This window comes from Lactuca saligna, chromosome 8 (genome assembly GCF_052625555.1).
Source record: "Lactuca saligna cultivar CGN05327 chromosome 8, ASM5262555v1, whole genome shotgun sequence".
NCBI lineage: Eukaryota > Viridiplantae > Streptophyta > Magnoliopsida > Asterales > Asteraceae > Lactuca > Lactuca saligna.
This window is the reverse complement of record NC_136424.1, coordinates 54,444,959-54,446,405: the sequence shown is the minus strand read 5'-3', so window position 1 is coordinate 54,446,405 and position 1,447 is coordinate 54,444,959. Positions and strand designations below refer to the sequence as shown.

The window sequence follows — 1,447 nt, the reverse complement described above, 5'->3', positions numbered from 1 at the left end:
CATCATCTGACCTTAAGTCAAGTGATTCCAACACTCCATCCTTTTTGAGTTGGGTGATGCATTTCTTGTCAATGTGCCCAAGACGACAATGCCACAAGCATGCCTTATCTAAACCATTAGACGAATCAGTATGAAATACACTATTACTTAAGATATAAACACATATCAGAGTTTCATACACACCATTACAAGGTAAAGCTTCAAACATAAAGATACCATTCTTATAAACCAAAATCAATCCGTTCATTTCATTAAATGAATATCGAAAACCCTGTCTAAATAGTAATTGAAAAAAATAATGTTACGCGTCATTTCTGAAGAATAGCAACAATTAGCTAAGTCTAATATAACATCACTACTAAGCATAAGACTATAAATTCCAATCTTGGTAACATGAGAAGATTTCCTATTTCCCTTGATTAGATTCATCCTTCCATGCTCCACCTCTTCACTTTCTCTTAATCCCTGCAAATCAAAACAAATGTGAAAACCACATCCTTTATCAAGGACCCAAGAATGATTAGGTTGTGAGATATTAGTTTGAATAGTGTAAATACTTGCTGACAATGGCTTCACTTTGCCATCCTTGATGTCCTGCAAGTACTTGGGGTAGTTTCATTTCCAATGGCCCTTATCATTGCAATAGAAGCAATTGGCCTCTTTAGGATCACTTACATGAGGGATGTCATAAATAGGCTTCGCTTTTGGGCCATTTCTAGATGACTCAATATAGGCCTGGCCCTTCCAATTCTGCTTAGAAGCACATTCCCTTTTCTTCCCTTTGTTTTTCCTAATGGATAAGACAAGAATACTAGTAACATTAGGGGTGTGAATCTTCTTCATCCCTGACTCTGTTGTCTACAATGGGTTATGGAGTTGGGCCATTGTGATTTTATTTTTGTTCAAATGATAAGTCAAGATGAACTGATCATAATAAGGTGGCAATGAGTTAAGCACAATATCAATGTCCAATTCCTCATCAAAATTTACATTGACCTTTTCAAGGCACTCCACGTATCTTTGCATTCTTTGTATGTAGTTGCAAATTGACTCTCCTTCCTTCAACTTGCATGCCATAAGAGATTTGACGAATTCATACTTTTCTTGACGAGCTCTCTTGTGATACATTTCAACAAGATCTAAGTTCATCTCATATGGCCAAAATTCCTCATAGAATCTTTGCAACTCAGTTGTCATGGTGGAAACCATGATGCAAGCAACCTTAGTCATGTCGTCATAATGTTTCTTGTAGGACGCTATTTCTTTAGGAGTAGCATTGGATTCATTGATCTCAATAAGTTGTTTTTCAACGACATAATCTTTGCCCTACTATCGAAGAGCCATCTTGATGTTACGCATCCAATCATTGTAGTTGGTGCCATCAAATGGCACCTTGGACACGATGAAGAGAAGGGAGAAGTTGTGGATAATGGTTTGAGAATCAGAA

The 1,447-nt window shown here is 37.0% G+C and overlaps 1 protein-coding gene across 1 annotated transcript; it reads right to left on the bottom strand.

Annotated features, from left to right (window-relative positions):
• Nucleotides 1-858: 858 nt before the first annotated feature.
• Nucleotides 859-1,230, bottom strand: LOC145009635 (uncharacterized). The gene has a single exon (XM_078968291.1). It carries the CDS (start codon nucleotides 1,228-1,230, stop codon nucleotides 859-861), a length of 372 nt encoding a protein of 123 aa, XP_078824417.1.
• Nucleotides 1,231-1,447: the final 217 nt, after the last annotated feature.

Coding starts and splice junctions, on each gene's coding strand:
- LOC145009635 (XM_078968291.1), bottom strand. CDS start 1,230: ATGACTAAGGTTGCTTGCATCATGGTTTCCACCATGACAACTGAGTTG.